Raw genomic sequence first — 25,399 nt, forward strand, 5'->3', positions numbered from 1 at the left:
AACGGTTTGATGGCCGTTGGCTGTTGGCTGGCAAATGCTTGTAAACAGTTACTCCAACTTGCCACGAGGTTGTTGCTTTTGAGTTTTGTTGTAAAACATAATCACTTTGGCAGGTATTTAACGAAGGACAACAACAGTGCGGTCCTTGACATACACTCAAAAATTAACGAAAAATCCCGACATTTCTGTAGGAAAGCAGACAAATATGAGTATGTAGTTTAATTATTGGAGAAATTCGGTGTTATGTAAGCTGAGATCCTAACTGTAAATTGCCGCTATATTATTTCCATCAAATTCCGTCCTTATTCTAAATATTAGTCCATTAAATAGTGTTTTTTGGACCTGCCTCAATTTCAGCTATGCCTTCCATTTCGTCTTTGAATCCCTGCAGTACAGTAAATTATTTCTCTATTTGCTCTCTTGCTGCTGCGAGCGTTCGTTGCTGCGGTCGCTAACTAAGCCTTTAACTTTTGATCAAATGTGTGCAAGCAAACAAAATTATTTCTATTTTTCCCCGGACTTTATTTGCTGTTGCAGCATTTGTTTGTGTTGTTGCTGCACAGCGTTTGTTTCCAAAGCGCTCCCATTCGTACCCACATACAGACACATCCATAGACATATGACCACTGACTACTACTACTAGCACTCTCCACCCACCTCCTCCCCCGCTCGCCTTTAGTGGCTTGGCTAGTGAGTGCTTGTTTAATGTTGTTGTTTTGTTGTTGCCTTGATGTTTATGTTTCATTTGTTGGCTGTTTGTTTTGCTGGCAATCAGTCAAATGTTGGTTAGATTGAGTAGCGTTTAGTTGTTTTACCGCTAGCCAGCAGCAGCAGCATTTGCCAACTTTAATGCAACGGCACATACGAATACGAATCGCTCGTGTATGTCTGCGAGTTTAAAGTGTGCATGATGAGCGTTGCCACACTTTTGCGGTTTCGCAATTAGGTTATCGCTCATCAAGCAGCCGAATTCGGGCGAAAGGGACGACCTGCGGCGAAAAAAAACACACGCCGCTGGTCACACGCGCAAATCGCAATTGGAAAGTGTACATACGCATGTACCAATCATACAGGGTGACTCTAGCGTTTAGTTTGTTTAGTTACTGGATACTTGATGCCGTTTGCTTTGAATTAATTTAATTGCGGGAAAAACTTGAAATTTCCAATAAATAATTGCTATTGTCGCTTGCCTTCATACAAATATATTTGTTTATGTATATAATTATATAGATTAACAGCTTCAATCCAGCTCGTTTTTTATGCATTCGAAAAGCTTAACTTTTTGTGCGATTTCAATTTCCATTAATGCTTTCAATTATTCTAAAATGTGGTTCGCCACTAAATTTATTTGCATTTAATTGATTACAGGAATTCCAAATAAGTGTTTTGATAAACAAATTTTGATTTAAATACTATTGGCTTTCAAGTTAGAGAGTGAGAAAACAAATGAGACAAAAGCTCGCATACATATAGCATCAGTAGTTTCTAATATTTTAAGACTTCTTCTTGAAATGAATATCTAATCCTATAGAAATCAGTCATTTTATAAAGATCCTATTAAAGATTTTAACTCCAAGAATTGGCTTGCCCCTCTCTATTTTATCTATTCTAACAGCAGAAGCATTCTACTCAAACACATCATCCGCCGACTAATAGACGGCGAAGTTAGAACACCTCAAACCAGTTATTGCCTAATTTGCCTATTGTTTAATTACCGTTAATTAGTGGCGTACGAAAGCGGTACGACTGCATAACATAAAAACTGTGCCAGAATAAAATGCAAAAAAGTGGCGAGTAAAAAGAGTGAACCCACGTCACTGAGTCTGAGCGTCATGAAGACAACGCAACACAACGCAACAAACGAGTTTGGATCGCCGTTCAAAAAAAAAAAAAAACGAAAAAAACGGCACTTTGTGTGTTGGTGTGCGCCTGCAATTTAACTCAGCTTGCGAGTATTGCATAATGACACATTAAGCGCCATTCAAGGTACTCCAGTTGTTACGCAATGCAAAAGTGGGGAAAAAAATTAAAAGTAATGAATATCGAAAAAACTGTACGTCCTTCGAGGCGATTGGCGACGGCAGATAAAACATATTTACACACACGCAACAGCTGAGTTGAGTTGAGTTGAGTTGTGTAATGCGAAAGGAAAGGAAAGGCGAAGGTGTCTGCACTCGGCTCTTGATGTTGCTGTTGCTGCTGCTGAGTGTTTGTGAGCGTGTGTGGTCGTTGGCTGTCGATGTTGCAATGAGCAAATGACTGTCGAAAGAAGGAAGGTACGAAAAGAGGTCATGCCACAACAAGGCAACGCTGCGAAGTGACACGTTGGCCGGAGGTGCAGAGGAGGAGAAGGAGTAGCAGAGCAGTCAACAAGTTTGCCAGGCAATTGGTTTCCCCTTCCTTTTAAGGTTTTTGCATTTTTTACTTGCCACGGTTTTTTTTCTCTTTTTTGTTGCATGAGTGTGTCTTCACCGCAGCTGCCGCTTTTTTACCGATGACTTGTTGCTGTGGCAGGCAGGCTTGCCGGCTGCCTTTTACTTTGTGTGCGAACATGCTCGTCGTTTACGGCTTGTTGATGTCGCAACCTTGTGGCAGCTTATTGCTTGTAATTGCAGCTGTTGCACTTCAAAGTCATCTGCCAAAATTGTACTCGTACTTGTGGCGCGTTGCGTTGCGTGCCGAGAGGATGGCTCAAGATTTTTAACACTTTTTTTTCGCTTGTTTTTTCGCTTTACCTGTTACACGCTAATAACGCCACAAAGGCAAAGTGCAAAATGCAAGAAGCGCAGAAAAAATCACAAAAAAAGAAAACATGTGAAAATGGTGCCCTCCTGAGCTAACAGTACATGCTAGCTACATATATGTATATGTTAAGCTGCCGGGCAACACTGAACCTCTAGATACTTATACTCGCATATGCACATTCTAACAACAATGTTTCCCATAAAAAAGCAACAAAGTAAAATTATTTAAATGAAAATGTCGGCGCTTATCGTTGGCGTTGCATCTTCGGAGGCGTGACCGAGCGACAACGCAACGCAAGCAACTAATTAACAACAACGGGCCAAAAGCAGCAAAAAACGCTAACGGCATAATTTCAGGCACTCCGCAAACACGCTACGATGTGTGTCGCTGCAGAATCGGCAACATGCAAGCCGTTATGTAATTATTGCGTACATTAAATGAAATTAATTGGAAAATGATGCCGAAAGGAGTTGGGGGGAAAGTGACTGAAAGTCCAATAGATCGCTTTAAAACACTTTAAGAGATATGCTGGCACAGAGATATTCCTACGGGATACTCAAAAAATCCAAAAGTGCTCAATAGAGCCACTTCGATTTGAAAGGTCAGATTCGCCGCACGCAATTAAGCCTTAATTGCAGCAGTTTAGCCATTCACCTTGGCGTGAAGTGGCCGCGACACACACGCATGTGCGAAGTGAACATTTCTCGGCTTGTACGTTGCATGTTTCTGAGTCCCAGCTCCTAGTGTTTACTTTGCCGTTGTGCTAATTATAAAATTACACATGCCGCTCATTGCTGTTGTTGTACAATTTTCACTAGCTAATCTGTTTAACAAGTTTGCATTCATTAACAATCATAATTGATGTTGTTGGCTCACATACATTTTTTAATTGTTGTTGTTGTTGTTGCAATTTCTCAACAAGGTGAACAACATGCACGCAAAATAACAAATTGACACGCCTCATGACCTTACATACATACATACTTAAGCACATATGAATATATGAATGTAGAGCACTTATGTCGCCTTGCTATTTATATACATACACATATGCTGCTACTTATATTTAGGTGATACAGGGTCTCAATGCATTTTTATTAATTTGCATATCCATTCACCACGAGAGAGAGGTTGAATTGAACTACAACTGCACAACATTAGCTCTGGATGGTGCAATAACTGTATATAGTATTCAAGTACAGTAAACTCTTTCGTACTCAGGGTTAAATGAACCGAATTGTGTGTTGATTAGTAGTTGTAAATTTACGCAATTTTGAGTCTTTTGAACCCGAAGACTTCATGTTCGCACATTTTAATTATTTTTATCTGAAAACTTTCACTTTCTTTTAAATTGAAACCGCAAAAACCGCGAGATATATCGATGAAAGAGCGCTTTAAAATGGTAATAGAGCCACATAAAATGCATACAACACTTGAGTGGGTATCAGTTTACTCTCATTTGCTCGATCAGAAGTAGTGGATCAAATTACTAACTGGAGTTAATTGCGAATACATATGTATGTATATAAATGCCGTTTTAAAAACATTTTGAGGCTGATTGGACGGTCGCCTCAGTGAAGTCGAGAGTTCACACCCTAAGCACTAACAACAAAATCACAGGAGAAGAATCGATATTATGTTGGTTATGTGATAGTTATAAATAACTGTAACACAACAGTAAATACAACGCGCTGCAATATTGTTTGGCCTCAAGATAACCGTAAAAAGTAAACGCAAGAGCAACTGAACTAGTTGCAACATAACGTAAATACCACAACAACAAAAATTTACAACAACAACAATTAACAACGTCAAACAAGCTGTTAAGTGTTGTGATTGTGATTACAACGGACGTAACGGTCATTGTCGCCATCGCCGTCGCCGTCGTTGACATCGCACGCGCCAATCGCCATGACAATCACGCGCTTGCCGCCGGCGGGCACACAAACTGGTGCACTTATTTTGAACAGTTGTTGCTGCTACACGCCGGCTTTTCAGGCTCCTCATGTACGCGTTTTATAATAATTACGCCACATTTGTTGGGAAAGTCCGGCTTCGGCACCGGTGAGGTCTCAAGGCAGTATCTGCGAATGTGCGACAATTTGTGGCAAATTATTTTGAATAATCAACAGAGCCGATACAAGCAGGTACATTGAGGCGAATGGCCTACGAAGTGGTAACTTCGATTGGAAAACACTTTTTATGCTTGATACTCAAGCTTTCGTCCTACTTTAATCGCTTATCGCTTAGTCTGAGTAACAGAACTTAAAGTTCGAACTAATTCTCTTGGTCTAATCAAGAATGTTGGAACTTGGAATTCAGCAAAGAAATTAGTAAACTTATTTGCTTAAACAAATGCGTCGACGTCCAGACGAGAAATAGGTGAATGTACAGCATGAGTACAAGTACAATGTGTGTTGTAAATTAAATGAAAACAACACGCTGCCACACAATAACAACAACACACATAAATAAAGAAGTATTATAAACACGAACACATACACGCGCACACGCAGCGCCTGCTGAGCGCCACAACGAACGGAAACAAAATGTTGCAGTGCTCGCCACACACAATGTGCAGCATACTTTCAAGCTGTTTATTGGAACTTACAGAGGGTGTGTGTGTGAGTGGGTATTTTTCCACCCCCAACAATACCCACTTGGCTTGGCTGTGTGTGTGTGCGGAGCGTACGGAGGACCGTTCAATTTGTACACGTGTTCGTGCAACAAATGTTGCTGCAGCACAGCAGACACTCGACTCAATTACTCGTGCGCTGCCAGGCAAACATCAGGTCGCCGTGGCTGTTGCTTCCACGCTGCTAAAGTGGCCGAAGGTAGACCGTCCGTCGGTTGGTCGCTCGGTCGTTTGCTTGTTAGACGATCCTAATGCGTTTAAAAACAACAGCATAAATATTGTTGGCCGCCAGTCGCACAACAACAACAATAGCAACAATGCTGGCAACTAAAGTGGTCTAGCTGGAGCGCTGCTGCTGTTGCTGCGCGCCACACAGTAATGTGGCATGAAATAGGAAAAGTGTGTAACGACACCGTCCGACATTCAACGCTAAGTGCCAAGCACAACATAAGCTCGACTGAAGCCAGCACATATGTTGCCTTTCGCCACACGGGGCGTATACGCAACACAATGTGTGTGGTGGAGTCAAGGAGAGAGTGCTGGTGTTGCTTTGAGAGCACGAAACAAATGGAGATAACATAACGGTTTTAGCGCAATACAACACATATACGGAGCATTATGTTGTTAGTCGTCGAGTCAGTCGAAGTTACAACAAATAACAACAATGAGAGCCGACATGGCAAGCGAGCACAACAACTCTTGCACGTGTAAGTACTTATTTATGCTCGCTTACAATTACAATTGCAGACAACGGCAGCGACGAGGCAAAGGCAAATTAGAGTGCGGCGCTACCTGCGGATGTGCGCTGCTGCAGCAATGACAACTTGAATAATTGTTGCAGATGCTGTTGCAATTGTTGTTAGTTTTATTTGTTGCGCATCCTTTCGAAGTGGCTGTGGCAGCTAGTGTTGCAAAGTCGAAGCAGAAAAGGGTCGTCTTTTATATATCAAATGAGCTCCTCAATGGATGCGATTGTTGACTTTTTGAATGGTAACTGTTAAATTAGTGATAAAAAAGTTATTTTGTAGGCCTCGAAATGAGTTGAAGAAACATTGAAATTAAGAAGGCGTTAAACCTTTTAAACCTAGAGATTACTCGTTTCATTAGTAGAGCTATTCATTCAGCTTTTATACTGGATCAAGTCCAGTGAGGCAATCTAATATTTGCCGAAGACTGAACTTATTTTTTCTTCAACTGCAATACGGTATATTCAACAATCTCTTTGTTTGTTGGGGCTTGTTTTCCCTCAAACCAGTCGATGCAGAGTTGATCGGTTTAACAAACTGCCAGAGTTGCTCAATGATTTATTTACCCTTTCGCGTAATCGATTACGTCGTCGCCACACGCTTAGCTAATGCTGTTTGCTTTTACTCTCGCTTTTCAATTAGCAAATGCACAGACACACACTCACACAAGTGTACATATCGACGCCTGGCTGTGTGAAATGCAATGCCGAGCTGATTTGATGTTGTTGCTGTCATTATGTCACTAGCAACAACTATAACAACAACAACAAGCGATAAACAACAACCAAATGTGTTGCATAAATAATATAACGGGGTGTGCCGCATATCAAGTGTGTTCGCAATTGCGACGTAAGCAGCACCGTTATACAAGTGCCTCTTTGCGCACAAATCTACCGTTATAACTGCACTACGCGGCTGCATTACATGTGCTCTGCTTGTCGCCCGAATGCCGAACTGCGTGTATCAATCACTGGCCAAGCAAAGTCCAGCCACTTCATGACACTTCATGCTGGCACTGGCCACTCTCACCCTCCCTCTGTGTTTTATTATATATGTATGTGTGCGCTGGCCGCTGGTTTCTAGGTTAGTGAGCCGTCGTGTTAACGAACTGCTTGGCCCAAATTTTCCTTTCTTACCAAACGCCGCTGTTCGCTTGTTTTCTTTGTCAATTCGCTATTCACGCGCTCGCGGCTTCGGCTTTTGGGTTATTGCATGTTTTCATAATTGATTTAACTTTTCTTTTCAATAGAGGCCAACAACAAGCAAATAGCGGTAATAACAAACAAATAAAACTATCAAAATGTTGTACAACAACAACAGCATAGCGCCGCACAGCTTCATTTGTCGACAAGCGTGACACGCAGATAAATTGAGCTTCTGAGCCAAACTCTTGCATCGCAAGCAGCGCGCAGCTCACCGACAGCTATAGCGACAGCGGCATCAGCGGTTTGTTATGTAATTGTTTGTTGCTTGTGTGCTACTTTTAACTGCTGATTGCTTGACTCTTGTCTTTTGTGCTTCACAATCTTTGTTTTGTTAACCATTTTTGGTTGGCTTTATACCAAGATAACCGTCCACATACCCGTGCACACTTCATTTATTTGCTCGCTTCGTCGCGCCAGCAGAACCGGTCTGTTGTTGTTCAACGTCAAGCGGGTCTCAAGTCTCGGTTCTCGTTTCATAAGCTGGCGACTGGTAGCGCATAGCACGCCATTGTTGTTGTTGTCTGGCTGGCTTTTGATGTGCAAATATTTCTGTGATGTCTCGCTGAATCGCTAGTTTTTCTTAAGAATATCAGCAAATTTATAGTCTCTTGTGGTTGTTGTGATTTTGTATGTACATATGTTCCGCATTTGTGATTTTGCTTTTGTTTTTGTTTTTGTTTTTGTTTATAGCTCTTTTTTATAGCATTTTTGTGGTAAACAACCGACATTCTTTCGTGTAGCGAAGCGCCTAAATCACCACTCGCTATAAGCGGAAATCGCGAAGGTTTTTTTTGTTTTGTTTTGCATATTTTTGCACGCTTCAAAGATGATAGATCAATTATCATGATCGCCGCTGTTATATTTATAACTGTCAAGCTTAGAGTTGATTAAGTCAACAACAAAACAAGTACTTGATGCTTTCATAGAACTGATCTCAAACAATAAATAAATAATATTTCTTTTTTATATTGTCAGAATGCCATTTTTATACATTTTATACTTTTTTCAGAGTTGATCATGTTTTTTGTCTCTATCAATGACACTAATTATTACTGGAATCTACAATCTTGCAATTGCAAGTGTTTAACCATTGACATTTTGTGCTGTAAACTCGCTTCGCAAGCCGTTCACTTTTGAACTCATTCTCCAATAACACAACTTGATGAAGCTGTGCAGCTAAGTTGACAAATGACAACTGACAGCGGAATTGTTGATATGAAAATGTAAATAAATTTGGTTGGAGTTGATTAAGAAGTGCTGATATTCGTAGAGCATGGCGAGCCTCTTGAAATCGCATATTGTAGCAATATTAAAAATTAAAATTATTTAGAGTGTGATTTTTGGTATAATTCAAATCCATTAATATTCAAAAAATCGTCACAGCTCCGCTTAACACACTGTACAGTATTTAATAGAACAAGACTTAAGTTGAGTTAGTCCAGTTAAACTGGTAGACTGTTACTAAGCTGAAGCTGACTTGAAACTTCGAAATTCCACAAATTGAGTATGCAGAAACATCCAGAACAGTATTCGAAGTCTTCAAGAAAGCAAATGAATTTAGAGAACTACACATATTATTGGACAATAAGTATACGAGTGCCTATGAATGCCGAAGTTATGTTTGGAACAAAAATGGAAAAAATTAAATTCTCGAAAACAATAAGAAAAATGAAAGTTGGAGAGCTGACTCCGTTATTATTTCAGCTACAAACGCAAACACGTGTCGTATGCGTAACACATTGTCAATGCTGACGCAATCAATGGATTTATTGCTGCTGCCGCTATCTGTCGCAAGCGATAATTGATCATTTAACTGCCAGCAGGCAGCTGCGCACGCTCACTCATTGTTTGTCATTATTTCAAAGTTCACGTGCTCCCAATGATACCGTTAAGCAGTCGTCAATTGGAATTGTTTGTCGTGTTGCGCTTTCCGCACACTCAACTGCTGCGCTGCGCCTGCGAGTGACAACTAGTTGCACTGCCAGCAGCATAATTGCATTAGCACAATGGCTGAATATTTAATGCAAACACTGTGTGAACTTATAAAACAACAAAAACACATAAAGTGAGCAGAAAAAAGGCGAAGCTTAAATGCAATTTACCAAAGTTTTGCATTAATTTTGCATTGACGCTTGGCATTGGCGGAGTGTTTGCAGCTAATTTAATATTTTAGCAGTTAATTAGCATAATTAATGCGCTCAATTGCATCGGCCGAGCGCAGAGCGCAGCACGCAGCATGCATAACTGCGAGGCAAAATAGTCGAATGCAAATAAGTTGAGTTGGATATTTAGCAAATGAATTATTAAATAAAATATTGACAAAAAAGGCTTACATTGCAACAGCAACAACAAAACAACAACAAAAACCATGTTGAATATATGAAATGCGTTTACATAATCATAAATTGGCAGCAACGCCTGTCACATTGTTGTTGTAAATGCTTAGCATTTGGTTAGTTAGTTGGAGTGAAAAAAGTAACTGTCAATTACTGCGAAATTGCGCCGCCGAGTGTTTGCTTATTCATTGAGCCATGCAGCGCTGTGTGAAAAGTCGATTAATTTATGCTTTCACTTCATTCGTTGCACGCGGCAAAACGAAAAACGAAGTAAAATGCTTTGGAAATATTTGAAAAATTTAAATACATTTGGCACATATATTCGGGAAAACACAACAAAAACAATGCAATGCAATTGGCGCGCGCACAAAAAGCCAATTTGTTTGGTGCTAATTAAGTTTTTAACTGAAAAGCAATTACGATTTAATCATTTAAACCAACAACGCACTCAACGCAGACACTCGGCAATAAAAGCATTTGAGCATTTTGAATTTTGAATTTTGCAGCAGAATTTTTAAAAATTTTATGCGCACTTGAATTCTTCATTCGTGTGTCTGCGAGTGGTGTTTCATTGCCTTTTTAAAGAGTGCGCTCCACACGAAAGCCGGAAATAGTCAAACAGCAAAAGCATTTGAATACATCTTTCGCAACCTCATCAGTTGAACAATTAAAGTAACAAGCAAGGCTTGGCATACTCCAACGCCCACTTGCAACACGACAACAACAAGAAACAACTGGATGGCGCGTTGTTGGCGACGGTATGCCAGTCATGCTGCAAATTTAGGTGTGACAACGCGCCGTTGCTTATGTGCACTCAGCAGCGACAAGCGTCGTTGTTGCTCGTGATAAATTACAACAATAAACAACAATCATTGGCGGCAGCATGTGGCAACTTATGGCATTTTATGCGCGCAAAATGTCACAGAAAAAATTCTACAAATAATAGTGTGCCTGTGTGTGTGTGTGTCTGTAGACATGAAAGCCTGCATCGCATTGTTTCTAAATTCCAGATTAAAATCCTAAAAATTAGTTATGACTCCGCTAAGTGAAAGAACACAGAGTGCAGTGTGAATTATGTGCTGAGACTAAATAGCGAACACCGATGTCTACACATACATATATGTTTCCGCAAATAAGGCATTGCTTAAAGACCGCGAGTGTGTGCTTGAGCAATAAAGCGACGCCTCTGCATAACTGCATTCCTGCTGACACTCACAAAGCAAATAAATATAAAAATCTACGTTGCTTGTGCTCGTTCATGTCTTTAAGCTTCTGCGCTTACAAAGCATCGAGCTGTCTTAAACGACTGCCACCGTCTACTTGGTCTGCTGCTGCGGAGATCTCTGCAGTGGCACATAAATTGTCGGGCCACTCATGGCACACCAGGGTATACACAAATATATGTATGCTTAAATCTTTTTAAATAAATGTAAATGGAGAATAATACCAGCGATTGCACGTATGCATCTGTCATTTGTGGCCGCACACACAGCACTGCGCTTGACATACAGGTGTCTACACACGTTGCTATCCAAATGGCCTCAACAGAGTTGGCTGCATTTTTCGCTTCTGTTAGTTCGCTTCGTCTTAATCAGCTCTCGTTTTGCGCTCATCCGCCTTAACACTTTAATGCAAAACTACCATTTGCTCATTTCATAAGACGTTTGCCTAGACAGATAAGAAAATATGCACGGTCGTCTAGCCGTTGAACAACATGCCACATAGGGACTGTGGAGGTTGTGAAATACACAATTTGTTGTTACCGTTGCACCTTGCCTTGTCTTAATGGTTTTTAAATATTTGAGCTTTGGAGAGAAGCTACGTATATATATATATATAGTATATATATATATATATATATAGAGAGAGAGAGAGAGATAGGTTAGTTAGTTAGCAAAGAAGGCAAAAGCCAAATGAAAATAGAATGGACCGATTGTGTGTGAATCTCCTTCTACCATGCCAATTTGCTTATATTATGCATATTTCTGTTGGTATTTGCTTTGTTTAATCAAGCATGGCAATGCCCTTTGAAGAGGCTGCACTGAAGCTAAGGCGTTGACTTGAAAAAATTCGAAATTAAAGTGAGTAAAATACTAGAATATTTATTTGTTTCACTTGTAACCCAGTTTCTTCCGAGTTTAAGGAGTTGGAGCGCATTAAATATTTAAGTCAAGGTATTTAGTTCAGAGTAGTTTTATATTCGTATTTATTATATGAAAATAGCTGCATGAACTCCATTACAGTTGTGTGTAAAGCATATTGTAGTGAAAAGTAATGCTAAACAGGTATCTTCTCGTTGTTATGCTCACAATCGCATAAACTTTTCAATTTTCAATTTCATATCGCATAACCCAAGCGAAAAATTCACACTTCAGTAGCGGCATTCAATGCAATATTTTTCAAATTTAACGCATCAGCGCCAACAGCCAACAACAACAGCAACAAGAATACGTAGCAACCTCAAGACAATGAATGACAACAAGTAAACACGGAACTATGAGCACCCGGTAGCAAATGCTTAATCAATAAGTTATACATTTTCGGACTGTTTAATATTAAATTCAGAAACTTTGTGATGGTCATCTTTAATCTCTTACTGTGGATACCAAACTAAATAAAATGAATATTCGAAACAGAATAGAATATTGTTTTATAATTATTAGAGGTCCTACAGGGCATACATAAATGCCATGGGTGTATATATATATTTAGTCTATCAAACCTTTCGGTCGTGTGGCTTGAGCGTTTGCTATTGGAAAGCGTTGAAAGGCTTTTGTCACACCTCGATTAGCAGCAACTGAGTAGTGAGACCGTAGACTGTGTGTCTTAAAGTCCACCTTTGTAACAAACTATTCTCCTCTTATGTGCTCTACTGTATTTATATGAAATCGATTCTGTTTGCTTGGATATCGATAACTTGTATCATCCACACGTGAAATTTCCTTTACTTTGCTCTTCAATTTCCTGCATTCTCAGCTCTGTTTTCTAACATCCGTGGAAGGAAAAACTCAACTCACAGCTATAATTTAAAAGGCATTGAGGAATATTGAGGCAAAAACAAAGCAAACTAGGTGACTACAGCAGATTGGGTTGGTTTGCGCAGCAGCTGAGCTAAAAGCGTCTGAATGATAGAAATATTTTCACACTTCTGATTTCTAATTACAGTTCACTTGAGATAAAGAAAAACTACTCAAAGCCAGAAATATGCATGAAGAAGCTACAAAGCCCCCAACTAAGAGTTACGTTTGCACTGCAAATGCCAGTGCAATGTTTATGGCATTGTTGTTGGTGTTGTTTTTGCAACATGTCATTATTGTGAAATGCGGGTTGTGGTAACATTGCCACATTGCTTTAATTTTCCGCTAAATTTCGCTTTTATTTTCACACAAGCAATTTCTGTTTTGGAACAGCTGCAACAGCCTCGCTTTGCCACACCGTTTTCCTTGGGCTGCCTGCTTTTTCATTTCATTTGTTGTTGCTGCATTGCTCAGCTTATTTTGCATAACAATTTTGCGGTTTGGCCAATAAATAAAATCAGCGAAACACATTAAGAAACAACGAAAGAAAGCGAAGCAGACAGCACAGAGAAGCACAAAAGCACTGCGCAGCGGCAGCGAAAGCAAATAGGAGCATGTTGCAAAGTACGCGGAAATTGATTTTGTTTCACGCCAACTTGTGCAACAACGCCGCTGCCGCGCCACCAACGGGCTCTATACGGAAAAGCCAGCGAAAAGTGTATGCAGCTCGCAACCAATACACTTGTTGTTGTTGCTCCCGCCGTTATTAACACTGTGGAGCGCGCGCGTCGATCCACGAATGTCTCGGCTCAATACCCTCGATGCATAATAGATATCGGGGCGCAATGCAGTGATGCATGCAACTGTAGACTTGCTGGCATTGAGAAATGCCAATATGCGATACAAACACACTCACGAACACCCAGGCAGACAGACGATTGGCAGTGTGGCGGTGTGCAATTACACGAGCAGACAGCAGACGGAAGTGAATATTGCCGTCAATTTAAGGTACTCGAATTGCAGCTGGAGACGAGCAGCGGCACGTCAAGTCATAAAGTAGCGCCACACCGAACAGTGGGCGGCACCAACGTGCATGTTGCGGCTTCACACGTAACGGTGCATATGCAATTTGGCCAAGTGTCCGCCCACTCAGCCAGCCGGTAGTCGGCGTAAAATGTGCATTAGTTCAAATTACTTAATTAGCCTAGGAAGCATCTGAAGACAAGGCAATGGCTAAGGGAGATTGAAAGACTTGCGATTTATTTTCATATTCATATTTGAACTGACCTGCCACAAAGTGCACCGTTATGATATTCAGTCAAAAAATTTTCACGACGAACCGAAAAATGATTTAGAAATACTCAAGTAACGGTTTGCAATTGCTTTGCAGTGGTAATCTCACAAATCTAAAGAACTATTCACAGTTGTAATGAGCCAATAAATCGCAAGACATTTTCCAATTATTTACGAGTTACTATTCAACGGTGAACCAGTTACCTGCTTGAGTAATCGTGCGAGTTATAAGATTCAGAAGCGCTCAAACTGGTTTCTTCACTACCACTTCAGTTATTTCCACTTGTTCGCGAATTATTACAAAAGGCACCAAGAGATCGCTGCTTAACCACACAGTCGATTTGCTACATTTAGCGGGCTTGAGAATGTCGCCAAAGAACCGGATATGTGCTTGTGGTACATATCATTTGTAATTAATGAGCTTGCAAGTCTTGTATCGGTATTTACGAGGCTACATATGTAAATGAGCGAAGAAGCTTCGCAGAAAAATACAAAACTAATTCTTTGAAGCCATTAATTACTGTATGGCTCGAAGCCGGTGGTTGAATGCGTGCCAGTTTTATGACTCAGTCGAACCTGATTTGGGTCTACAGGTCAGCAAGTCAGCTTTGCGGCCGACAAGATGCCTTTCGATTTCTGGAAGAATCGCAAAGAACCGGTCTCAGCTAGAGCAAATCAATGCTGACGTTCTCGAGTTTAATTATGCTGTGATCGCATAACCGTAGCACGTGGTGACGTTTGTACCTGTACTACTAGCACTGAAAAAGAACAAGCTGACACTCAAGCGAATATGCAAAATAATTCTGCATTCGTGCTCGTGTTCGTGCGTGAGAAATAATCAAAAAATCTGCATGCCAAATAAGTGCTCTTGTTTCAGACAGTTTGCTATGGTCTTCAGCATTCAGAAGAATATACATTATTGAATCAGTTAATTTCCACTGAAAGGCCGCTTCAGAATCGCAAAAATTCCATCCACCGCATTTTTCGATTAAAAACCTCACACCAATTAAGCGCTTTTGTTCCAAGAGATCTTCGCAGCAACATTCTTGCGCAGTCTATTAAACACTTGGCGTTGTTGTTGTTGCTATGGCTCACAGTTACCAGTCACCGTTAGCCGTTAGCTGTCAATCGGTTGCAGTCCAACAAGCTTTGCCTCAATGCCAACTGGTTTTGTTGCAGTTGTTGTTGTTGTTGATCGAATGTGCATTAGCAAGTACTTACTCACTCGCTTAAGTGCTTACAGACACTCTAGCCTCTAGCCTCCACAAGTGGGAAATTATAAGTGTAAACCAAACTTCTCGCATACCGATATTAGTCGGTTGTTATTGTTGTTGTGACTGACATTACATTTACTGTTGTTCTGAGTACTTTAGAGTCAGCTTTGACCACTTCGCTTTAATGGCGTCTTTTGTCGCTTAAGCGAGTAATTAAAAAACACGCCAGCAATTCCTCAGCAAACGAAAATAGAAACAATACAAGATTATATGCATGACAAAGGCGATTTTGCAAAGACCTGTTCCCCCTAACTCGTTAAGCCCCTTGCTATCGCTTCAAGTAAAAAAAAAAAACATATTTTTGTTGAAAATGAATTTTTGTACCGTTAAATACTATTTGTCACAACATTTCTTGGTTGGCAAAAGTGTTTCGGGGCTCACACGAAAATTATCCCGTACCTAATCCAACGAATGTGAAAGTGAAAGTCAAATGCGGTCAAAACAAAGTAATTAACAAATGTTGTTGTATAACATTTCGCGGCGGCTAATTACCAAAGGAAGCTCAAGCGATTTTTACACGGCCAATTTCATATGCCAAATCATTGTACACACATATGTACGAGTATATACTCGAGAGTTACATATTTTCGATTTTCGTTACAAATATTGGGTCAGCTTTTGTTCATTGTGGCATAAATGCCAGTCACTCGGCCTGTACTTGCCACACTTTTCCTTTCACCAGTCGCGCTTTGATTATCTGTCAGCCTTTTCTTCACCCTTTTTGCGCATGGCATTCGCCTGCGCCAGCGGCGACGCACACTTGACCTTTGTTTTCGCACCCATCGGCCAGCTGCGGGCGCGGTGAGCGGCGAGCGGCGCCGGCGGCACTTATTGAGTAATCGCGGCGCATTGTGTCGGCCCGCGGCTTGATCTGCTTCGATTCACAAGTGCGCTTGTGCGCTAATCAAATGTCAAAATGCTGAGCAATTATAATCGAAGTGCTCACATTTCATTTCATGACGTTGACGATTACCCAATCGCGCCGGAGCTATTGAAAGGCCACGTTGGACACCTGCATTGCTGGCGGCATTCAAGTGATCAAGTGATCGGCGGGCAGTGCGTCACAACAGGGCCGCCTGCTGAACCAGTTCAAGCTGTGCTTATGTAAGTGTTTCCACATCATAATCAGGGACCATTTCTCTATACCTCTTTACTTTGATTTAACGAAATTTGCACGCTTATTAGCGCCATTGTGGGGATTTTCTTCATAAATCTCTTGCCAGCCTAAGCGTGCCAGTTAAGCCTATTAGTGGCAATTATTTAATTGGATATTGCTACGGTGTGCTTTTGACACTTATTAAAAGTCTTTATTTTCAGAGTCACAGCTTTAGCTGTCACATTTTGGCGGCAAAGGTTCAACGCCTCAAAAGCTGATTAACTATGGTTACGCTTCTCCTGATATTTCACGCAGAGTTTTGGAAAAAATGCCACTCTCGGAGTCTGCGACGCCCATTCGCGCCAAGCCGGATGAAGTCTAGGCGTGGCAACCAGCACTAGTTGTACTAGCAACAACAACTCAAGTTTGCTATAAATTGTATAATATTTATAATAAATAAACAGGTTGGGCCGCGTTTAACGGATTTACATGCGCAGAGGCGTGCAGCGAAAGATTTGAATTTAATTTAATTGCATTGCTGTGTCAAGATATCGTAAAGTTAAAAGCGAGGCGAATGGTGACTGTTTCTAGCAATTGCATTAATTTACTTTTGTTTTCTTTAGTCTACAGTAGCTTACTTGTGAGCTGAGTTATGTTGTGTTATATGTATGTATGTCTCATGTCTTATTGCTACATATTTGTATTTCTTCTTTTTACTTTTTCGTAAACTGAATTGCAGTAAACCTGCTTGCTCTCCACTTCGCCACTTCGACTTCGAGCATAACTCTTTCGCTTTATTCCATTTTGCAAATGCAAGCGATTTACACAATTATGTAAAATTGAATTGCGATAAACAGCTTTGAGCGAAATTGCTAGAAAAGTGCACAGGAAAAAGCGCATGCGCACTGCAGCACTCACATGCATAATCAAACATTTAAATTCAATATTTGCATATTATAAACGCATTATGCAAATGGCGAAAGGCTACGAGAAATGGAAAATCGCTGAAAAGTTGTGAAAATTGAGTTTTGCACTTTAAATGCGAACGTAACCAAAGAAACTTGATTCCTACTACTTCATATGTGTGAGTGTATTCCTTGCAAGATTAGGGTTGGGTTCAAGATTGAAGTTTCAAAGATTTAATTTTTAATCTACGATAATCTCAAGCTCTATTACTTAGTCACCGAAATGATTTCGATAAAATTATGAGAAGATAATCATTTTAATACAGGCCTTTCAGACAATTAGGATTTTTTTATTTAGTTAAGGGCTGATATTATGTAATTTTTCTTTTTGTAAGCACGTTCACAAAATTAATGGATCCTAAATGGACATAAGTCGAACACGGCAAACAAATTTAAACAAAAATTTAACTTCTTAAGTTGTTGTTATTAATTTTAAAAATTTTACGCTTAAGGCCTTTTAAATAAGTATCCTAGTCTAATACGAAATGTTATGCAAAAATTAACACAAAATAAATACAAGGCTTTCATGCAATGCAAATATGATGTTAAATAGAAATTCGAAAATTTTCGAAATCACTTATTCGAATAAAAATTGTTTTTCGAAAACCGAGATCTTCAATATTTTCCTGAAAACACATTTCAAATTGATTCAAAACTTTCACAAAACAAAACTCAAAGTTCACAGCTCTTGCGCCGTTTATCACAATCGCCATTATCCTTGCGTGGCAATAAATACACTAACACGAGCAAATACGAACATTCTATATTTGTATCTCAGCAAATGTTCCGCTTTTCCTTCAAGCTTTTTACTAATTTGAATATTTTGAAACTTTTTTTTATAATTTTTTCATTTCACTTTATGCTATAAAAAAAGATGTAGTTGTTTTTGTACATACCGGCTCCAAAAAGTGCAACGAATACGAACAAAAACTTATTCATTTTTGTAGTTTTGATTTTTCAACAAATTTCACGCGCTAAAAGTGACTGCGTAGGCGTTTATGTGCGCTTAAATTGTCGTAGGTATATTCCGTTGGGTTAGAAAATTGAATTTCCTTTTCGCTTTTTCTCAAATTGCTGCGTTTGCTTTTCCGTTGATATGCACAACGTCTGACAGGGAACCACTGGGACCGACTATGTGTGGTACGTTGACGTACATTCGCTTTTTATACCGGCCATGTGTAGCGTGCGCACGCGTACGGCTGCGCACCAGCGTCCGCCGCGTCTGCGCCCGCTCGCCGCCGACCGCCGGTGCGACAAGCCACGCCGCTCACCTGCCTCCGCCGCAGACCGAGCGCGGCAATCGACGCCGACAAGTAACCGATGTAAGCAATTGTCGCTGTCGCTGCAAGCGTCTGCCGCTGGCGCCCTGGTTGGCCGTTGCAGAGTGCGCCCATATGACCAACAATAATTGTCAATCGGCGCAAGCGCTTGCGCTCTCGTCAAAGTGAGCGCGCCGCTGCAACTGCAGACAAAAAATCCACGAAAGCTAACAAAGCGAAATGCTAAATAGTGTTGGCCGTGTAAATAGCACGCGAAAGCCAGTGCAAAAGGTAGAGTGCAAAACCGTAAACCGCTATAGAAATCACAAAAGCATTTGTAAGCTGAGCGCATATAACGAACACACAATTTGCTGACGTTGGTGAGCGCAAGAAACGCCACAGCCGCCGTTACTGTCGCTGCTACTGCGCCTAGGTTGCTAGCGGCAGCGAGTAGCCGAGAGCTGGTGCCGTTTTAACTGTTGAAGTTGTAGTTTTGCCGTTTCATATTTCCAATTCCATTGTGACTTGACTTTTGTTATTCGGCCACATTTTCTTCGGCTGGCAGCGCCGTGTCTTTCGCATTGGCTTCGCTACAGTTGTTTGCTATTCGCTTTTGTTACCACTTTCGCATAGCCAATAGACACGACAGCCACACAAACACACGGCGTAACATTTGCGCGCCGCGTCCACACTCTGTGTGCTATTCGCGCTATGTGCGCAAGTGACGCATGCGCAGCGTTGTCGTTGAACTGCCGGCGAGACGCAAGCGCGCACCAATACTTGCACAAACGCGCATGCGTATGTGACTTTATTACGTGCGCGGGTGGTGACTACACGTTTGGCGCTCGTTGGAATGCATTCTTTAAGTTCTTCACTTCTCTTTTTCCTTCTCCAAACTCATGCATATTAATAGCAATATACCAGCCATTAAACCACACATTCTCGATTATTATTCCGCACACATAGAACGGCCGCATAGAACTCGCCCTGGCTGACATAAAAGTCCGCGCGACAACTTTCTGCCTAGAATACCATTTATTGCAGCGATTTGTGCTATGGAGTGCTTTCTACTCCACGAACGTTTGACCGCAATATTTTTCAATCACTATAAAACTGAGGTCTTCAGCTTTAAATTTCTATTAAATATTGCTTTTGGTTTTTTGGTCTAATTGCATTGGGTCAATGCATGAATGGCTCTTGATCGCCCTTTCTATTTTCTCCATCCACATAGATTTTCTCCTATGGATTGACTTACTTGCTGCTAAGCCCTACGTCATCACGAGAATAGATTTACTCATTCTTTGGTTAGAATTACTGCCAGCCTTTGAAGATTGTAATGGTAATGGTTGAGTGCTGCTTTGTCTGCAGACTATTAGCTACAGTAACCTATGAGAAATCAGTGGAGTACATGAGATCACCCACCACCCTCAACTAGTCTCTCTATTTCAGTAGCTCTGGGAACATTAGCTGTTCCAAATATAATATTTTTCGGACCGCTTTCATTTGGATCACCTAATCAGACTAGCAAAAAACCCTCATCTACATGTTTAAGATCCATATTCAACAGTGTAAGTGTATGGTCTCTGAGTCTCAACTTTGTAGAACGAAACATTTTGTATTGCCTTCGAAACATAAAAGGGAGTCACTTTGGTGCTCATTCTATTAATTTAAGTGCTGAAGCTTTAAATTTAGGAGGTTTCCGTAAAAATTCTTAAGAAATTTATTTATATTCATTAAAACCAGGGTTGCATTTTGTATCAAAAAACCAGTGAGTTATTAATAAATTTTCTTCAAAAATAGCAACAACGCTCAACAAAGGCATCTGGCCAAAAACGTTAATTTAACAAAATGCTTTGTATGACTGGTGACTTGTGGTACTTAAACACACACACACCAGCACGGCAAATGGCTGAGTAATTCACATGCAATCTCTGTGTGGCTGTGTGTACGCAAGAAAGAGCGCGTTCGTTCCTTAAGTCTTTTGTGCCAACGATTTACAGTGGCAGCGCATTGCTGAACGGCCTTTGTGGCTCTCGCGCGACATGTCGTCCAAATGGCCAACTGGATTTTACTTGATATATATTCAGCTCATTGTAAACAAACAAGTAAATATAACAATAGCGCATACGAATAGCGAAAATATTTTCGAACAAACTAGTTTGCAAAATTTTGCAACGCCGCCGCCGCCGCGCCGCGCGCCATGCACACAATAATGCGAGTAATAACAAAATGCAGAAGTCAATAAAATTGAAACTTGTTTGCTGCTTTACAGATGTATTTACATAAATTCAAATGTGCCAATATCTGGAAAAATACACACAAATACTTGAATAGATATACACTAGATACAAGCGTGGAGTTAACGAAAAGCATAACTCGATTTCGTGGAATTCTGAACTGTACACATCTAGTGACTGCTGTGGATCCTAGAACTTCAAATAAAGGTTCTTTTATATCTCTTTATTTCAAATATTCATTTATTCCAACAGCATCCCAGCGTTGCATTCGAGCATCAATCAGAATAGTCAATAATTCAATTGAGTCTTAACCCGATTTCGGCGTTTTTGCTTGTAAGCTCAGTGTTGTTGTTTCGTTCATGGATCATTTCGATTGCTACTCGTCAATGACAGCCAACATCATCAGTTAAAATAGCACAACTTTATAGTTCGAAATGTAAATCAGCGCTGTGAGAATTCTAATTAAAACATTTGCATGGAATTTTGATCTCATTTGAGGTTCATTAAATATCATATTAAATAGTCTTGCTTACATCATGTGATTTCGTGCCTATGCGTTAGAGTTAGGCAATATATAAACCTCTTTTGAAATAAATTTCTAATCCGACCAGAGCAACGATCATTACCATAACCACAAAGAGAACCCTTGATACCTCCGGTTAAGTCAAATTTTTTGGAATTTGATAGAAAAGGACTTATTTCTATATAAGGCAACTCTCTTTCGATAAACTAGTATATCCAATACCTGCTTTGATATGAAATTAATAATCTTATTCCTTTCCTTCAACAACCAACTAAGCAACAAAATTTCTAAAAGCTTTATTGATAATAGTATATTTTAGTTTTGATGAACTCAGACCACAAATGCGTAACAATATGAGTTTATTATTACAAGCTGGCCTGAAGACAAGTGTAAGCGACACCTTTAGAAGGTCTTAAAAATTAAAAAGTATCAATTTGATTTAAATGGCTACCATTTCTTCCAGATCATTGGTTCCCTAAAACCAAAGACTTAAATCAAATCTGAAATCATAAAATACAAAGGTCACTTCATAATAGTGCTTTAAAACCGTTTTCTCTCCAGCGTCACCCGCCAAAACTACACCACAATCGCCCAATCTTTGTTGAAATCCAGTCAACTTCATATTTATTATTTAATTGTTGATTTTATCCCATATTTGTTGCGATTTGAACAATCACATAATCTTTATGGGCAAACAGGCTTTACATAAAAGCGAGGAGGCGAAGCGAGGCAAAGCAGACACATGCATAACTGTTACAGCAGCGAGCGAGAAACCAGTAATAGCAACTGGCAACTGTCGCCGCAAGACAATCGACAGCGCAGAAAGGTATGCGTTGTAAGCGCAAAGGGTGGAGGGAAAAGGGAAGGGAGCAAAGTCTCCAATAGCTGCATATCGCCTCGAACACAATGCGAGTGTGCCAATCACAAATACCAACATTGGACCCGCATCTTTCTACACCATTCTTCATGGCAGCAAGCCAAAGCGACTTCTCGATCGATTAGCGATTATCTTTCTGCTTGCCACTCGGCGCTCGTGCACTATTTGCATTTGTGTGTTGCAATTCCATTTCTGATGCAGACATTGTTTACACGAATGTCTTCGTGTGCGAGTGTGTGTGTGGAATTAGGTAAATGGCGACAAACACGAATGGCTCGGTGTGTGTGTTGTCGGGAAAAACTTAACTGCCTTGACTGCGACCAACACCGAGTTTTTCAGTTTGCTCTCCTCTCGCCTTCTGCCATTTGCCGTGCAAATATTTTCATAGCCGACGCAGCCGCTGAAATGGGCGTCGCTTTACGTTGCAGCGGTAATTCAATACTCTTCCTGAATTCCAAAGCCTTGAATCACATTATGGTTCATTACAGTTCACTTTATGGTCCGGCGATTGTCGCTGACTCTTGATTCGCTTGTTCGCTTGCTGTCTGGAGCAATGCCTATCCAAGACACAGCTAACTTAACTCCGGACACAGAGGCAGAGCAAGGGGGATAATATAGAAATTGTTAACAAACAAAACTGAAATGTGTGTGCTCTACATGCAACAGAACCGCAACGCTCGCCCCGACTTGAGCTTGGTGTGTAGGTCACTTTTGATTTCATTGCGCATTCGCATTCATTAACCGGCCCCGACACGACGCAGCCTCGCAGCGCGCTGGTTGCAAGGCGCTGCAACACACACACACACTCGCAACGGTGATCCAATTTGGTCCGTATGTGGACCGGGTGTATCGGGTGTGTGTACATGGGCATGATTAGTCAGCTATGCAGTCGGGGCAGTCGGTCAGCCAAGCCAACTGAGGCATATAGAGGTTACATGTGGCCGTTGCCGTCGCCTTTTGTGCGCGCATGCGGGCTGGCGGGCCGACGGGTCGCACAAGTTGCATCCATCCACAATAATTATATGCTTTTATGCGCATTTAAATGCAAGCAGCTCGTTTGCGCAAAATGAAAAGTAGATTTATTAATGAGTTCGATTGCAGCTTAATAGCTGTACTCGCTGAATACTGGCTGACCATCAACAGTTTGTTGCATTAACATTGCGAGCAATACACACTCGTGTATTCACTCGTTTATGTCTTATTTGAGGCGAACCCGTTCGCAATCTGCTTTTCTTGTTTCACTGAAATGCCACCGAGATCAAGCGCAGACTTCCGTTTTGTTTCATTTTGTGGAGATGGATGGATTCAATGCAAGAGATTGGTAACAAATATTTATTGTTTAAGGAGACTTGTCCATAAAGTGGCTTTTCTTTTCAGATAATATTCATAAAATTATAGATGAACGTGGATGATGCGGAGTCATTTTCCTCAGCAACTGTTCGTGTTAATTTCCCTTTTGTACTTTCGCTCATTGCTGCCTTACAATACAAAGCCATTTCATGTCTCTTTACTTTCCCATTAAATTTGGGGAAATGTAACGGGCTTTGGGTGTTTCCAAAACTAACAACTCGAGTTCGTTGTTTTTCTGAAATTACATATGTTTAAGTCCACATCGTTAGCTCAGAGCCCATGAACTAATGGTACTAATTACTCTCTTTGCCAACCCTTTGATGCACTGAAGTCAAAAAAGACGAGAAATGGCATGAACTGGCAAAGCTTTTACCGAAGGTTAAAGAAAAGTAAACCAAAATGTTTATTGTTATGTAAATTGTTACGGGTATTTTACGTTTTGTGCAAAATAGCATTAATGCAACTAACGGTACTTAAATTTCATTTGTAATTTATGTTTCGCTTGGCAATCATCGTGTGAGGGTTCGGAGGTGACTTAATCACTCCAACAAACAAAAATTGTGTAATTTTACAGTTAATCATCACGCTTGTAAACAAATAACTGTCACAGCGAAATGTGCCTCTGTTTCAAAATTGTTAACCCACAACGGCCGCCGCTTCCGCTCAAATGTTAAATGTGAGAAATTTTACAGTTTAAAATATTTCGTAAAAATAAATAAATATTTAGTTAGACTTCTGCTTCCTCTTTCCCTGTTCAGCGATTCTTTATGTTATCTCTTTGGCCAATAAATTCTACAAGAACTGACATAATAAAGGGTGATTTTTTAAGAGCTTGATAACTTTTTTAAAAAAAAAAACGCATAAAATTTGCAAAATCTCATCGGTTCTTTATTTGAAACGTTAGATTGGTTCATGACATTTACTTTTTGAAGATAATTTCATTTAAATGTTGACCGCGGCTGCGTCTTAGGTGGTCCATTCGGAAAGTCCAATTTTGGGCAACTTTTTCGAGCATTTCGGCCGGAATAGCCCGAATTTCTTCGGAAATGTTGTCTTCCAAAGCTGGAATAGTTGCTGGCTTATTTCTGTAGACTTTAGACTTGACGTAGCCCCACAAAAAATAGTCTAAAGGCGTTAAATCGCATGATCTTGGTGGCCAACTTACGGGTCCATTTCTTGAGATGAATTGTTCTCCGAAGTTTTCCCTCAAAATGGCCATAGAATCGCGAGCTGTGTGGCATGTAGCGCCATCTTGTTGAAACCACATGTCAACCAAGTTCAGTTCTTCCATTTTTGGCAACAAAAAGTTTGTTAGCATCGAACGATAGCGATCGCCATTCACCGTAACGTTGCGTCCAACAGCATCTTTGAAAAAATACGGTCCAATGATTCCACCAGCGTACAAACCACACCAAACAGTGCATTTTTCGGGATGCATGGGCAGTTCTTGAACGGCTTCTGGTTGCTCTTCACCCCAAATGCGGCAATTTTGCTTATTTACGTAGCCATTCAACCAGAAATGAGCCTCATCGCTGAACAAAATTTGTCGATAAAAAAGCGGATTTCACATTTCGAATCGAACACTGATTTTGGTAATAAAATTCAATAATTTGCAAGCGTTGCTCGTTAGTAAGTCTATTCATGATGAAATGTCAAAGCATACTGAGCATCTTTCTCTTTGACACCATGTCTGAAATCCCACGTGATCTGTCAAATACTAATGCATGAAAATCCTAACCTCAAAAAAATCACCCGTTAGAAACCACATTCTTTTGTCTTATTTAATTTTATGCAATCGTGTATATTTTTCCTCGTATTATTATTCAATATCATAAATATAC

The 25,399-nt window shown here is 40.4% G+C and overlaps 1 protein-coding gene and 1 long non-coding RNA gene across 3 annotated transcripts in view; one reads left to right on the plus strand and one right to left on the minus strand.

Annotated features, from left to right (window-relative positions):
* The window catches only part of Aper1_13 (protein obstructor-E), a 29,329-nt gene extending 10,871 nt beyond the window's left edge, over positions 1 to 18,458 (minus strand). For both annotated transcript variants that reach the window (XM_011193287.3, XM_011193277.3), the window contains exon 1: positions 18,209 to 18,458. In XM_011193287.3, the coding sequence (XP_011191589.1) occupies positions 18,209 to 18,251 (43 nt within the window). In that variant the 5' untranslated portion in view covers positions 18,252 to 18,458. The remainder of the gene's footprint in view (positions 1 to 18,208) is intronic.
* Positions 1,804 to 18,436, plus strand: LOC128921888 (uncharacterized). Its single transcript, XR_008471207.1, has 2 exons — positions 1,804 to 16,355; positions 16,569 to 18,436. It is a non-coding gene; the product is annotated as an uncharacterized LOC128921888 (long non-coding RNA).
* Positions 18,459 to 25,399: the final 6,941 nt, after the last annotated feature.

Source organism: Zeugodacus cucurbitae, chromosome 2 (genome assembly GCF_028554725.1).
Source record: "Zeugodacus cucurbitae isolate PBARC_wt_2022May chromosome 2, idZeuCucr1.2, whole genome shotgun sequence".
Taxonomy (NCBI): Eukaryota; Metazoa; Arthropoda; class Insecta; order Diptera; family Tephritidae; genus Zeugodacus; species Zeugodacus cucurbitae.